This window comes from Physcomitrium patens, chromosome 8 (assembly GCF_059467195.1).
Source record: "Physcomitrium patens ecotype Gransden chromosome 8, ASM5946719v1, whole genome shotgun sequence".
NCBI lineage: Eukaryota > Viridiplantae > Streptophyta > Bryopsida > Funariales > Funariaceae > Physcomitrium > Physcomitrium patens.
This window is the reverse complement of record NC_143417.1, coordinates 7,635,923-7,637,500: the sequence shown is the minus strand read 5'-3', so window position 1 is coordinate 7,637,500 and position 1,578 is coordinate 7,635,923. Positions and strand designations below refer to the sequence as shown.

Here is a 1,578-nt window from a genome sequence, read left to right as displayed (position 1 = left end):
TCCTCGCACTCCATTCTGCAGACATTGTAAGTCTCCAATCAAAAGAGCAGTGGAATCAACAGTATTCAACGATATGTCAGCATGGCAATCTCCAAGTGAGAAAACTGAACAGAGCCTCCAATCAAGTCTTATGCATCCTTCAATTTTTCCAAAAGGTTTCCCCAACAAAATAGGTATGGGTTTTACATTGAGTTGCTCCAGCACGCTGTCTTCTTGGTTGAAGAAAGTAATGATCGGAACTCCAGATTCTGAAGGAGAACCGAAAATCGCAAAGGAGTTATGAGTCGTGAGCCATGCGTACTTGTTAAAAGGTAGCGAAGTATTCTGCATGACATAGTTCCAACTTCACAATAAATACATGACTAACTCACTTCGACCTCATTCACCGCAAAGTCGAGAGCGCAATTGGAGAGAATAACTAGCAGAGATGGCATTGTAGCTCATAAATTGCAAGTTTCGTGATGCGCTGAATAAAAGTCTGCAGAGTTTCACTATAGTAAGCATAAGTTCGCAGTTGCCACGGGTGAATCACAGCTATATGGAATGTCTCATGAAAGGTGATGGCGGATTTGACAATTTGGACTGGGTATGAAAGGAGGCGCAAGATTGACTACCTTGGGAAATGCAGAGGTTGGAGTGATCCTGCAGCGAGTGCACTTGGGTTGAAACCCACTAGCCCCTGCTGCAGGACACGCAAAGCAATACAATCCGGAAGCACATGCGGAGTCTGAAAAACAGGGAGTTCCTAGCCCCCCCTCGCCACGAAGTTTTAGCATATTGTCTGGGTTGTCTGTCGGCGACAAAATCGCTAAATTCTGTACATTGAGTCAATTGAATAGAAAGACTGACACAGGTGAGTTTTGATAGTACTCACGTGTAGGCAAAATAACACCATCTTTGTACTCCCAGTTATTCAAATTTATGATGGCTATCATTTACAGTTGTCAGTATTCCAGCTCATCTCAAATAAATTGTTCACCGACATATTGCACTTCCCGTCAGAGTCAGAGATGGGTAATACGAATTGTTCTCCAGTTTTACAAGGGAACACTTCCAGACATGCTCAAGAATTGGGGATTTCACACGATGAATCCCATCAGTCTGGACTTTTTGAACCGTTGGAACTTCGACAGAAACATGCACGAAGGGAGCAGATTCATGTAACCTACACTGAAATCTTCATCACTAGCAGCGTGCCCGTTGTTGAAGAACGTCAGGAAAACAAGCAACAACGCTGTTCTCCTCACCATTGTTGATGGAGCTAACATACACTGTGATTAAAATCAGCCTTGGGGTGCGGGTCTAAGGTTTGAGAGGGACACTAGATCAGGCATTCGGAGCGAGTGGATAAAGAAGTCGAATTCATCTCACCCACAGACTGTTCGGATCATGAGGACGAAACATCAACAATAAACATTACTCAATACCTTGGCCTGCTTCGTCTATATCAAAATATCATATACTTAGCAGATTTTACTAACAGCAGCGGAATCACACCAATCCATATTCGTCGAAAGGGTTTCTAAAATACAAATTGGCAGCAGACATGTTATGACTCTGAAGTAACCCACATCTGCA

General features: G+C 43.3%; 1 protein-coding gene across 2 annotated transcripts in view; it reads right to left on the bottom strand.

Moving 5' to 3' along the window:
- LOC112285596 (PI-PLC X domain-containing protein At5g67130) overlaps nucleotides 1-1,578 on the bottom strand; it is a 3,795-nt gene extending 2,217 nt beyond the window's left edge. For both annotated transcript variants that reach the window (XR_012217992.2, XM_024526539.3), the window contains exons 1-4: nucleotides 1,170-1,578; nucleotides 615-815; nucleotides 187-324; nucleotides 1-15 (exon numbers count right to left, since the gene is read on the bottom strand). The exon at nucleotides 1-15 is cut by the window's left edge and continues 84 nt beyond it. Coding sequence is in view for 1 of the 2 variants with exons in the window: in XM_024526539.3 (XP_024382307.1) it covers nucleotides 1-15; nucleotides 187-324; nucleotides 615-815; nucleotides 1,170-1,268 (453 nt within the window). In the remaining variant the exon portion in view is untranslated. The remainder of the gene's footprint in view (nucleotides 16-186; nucleotides 325-614; nucleotides 816-1,169) is intronic.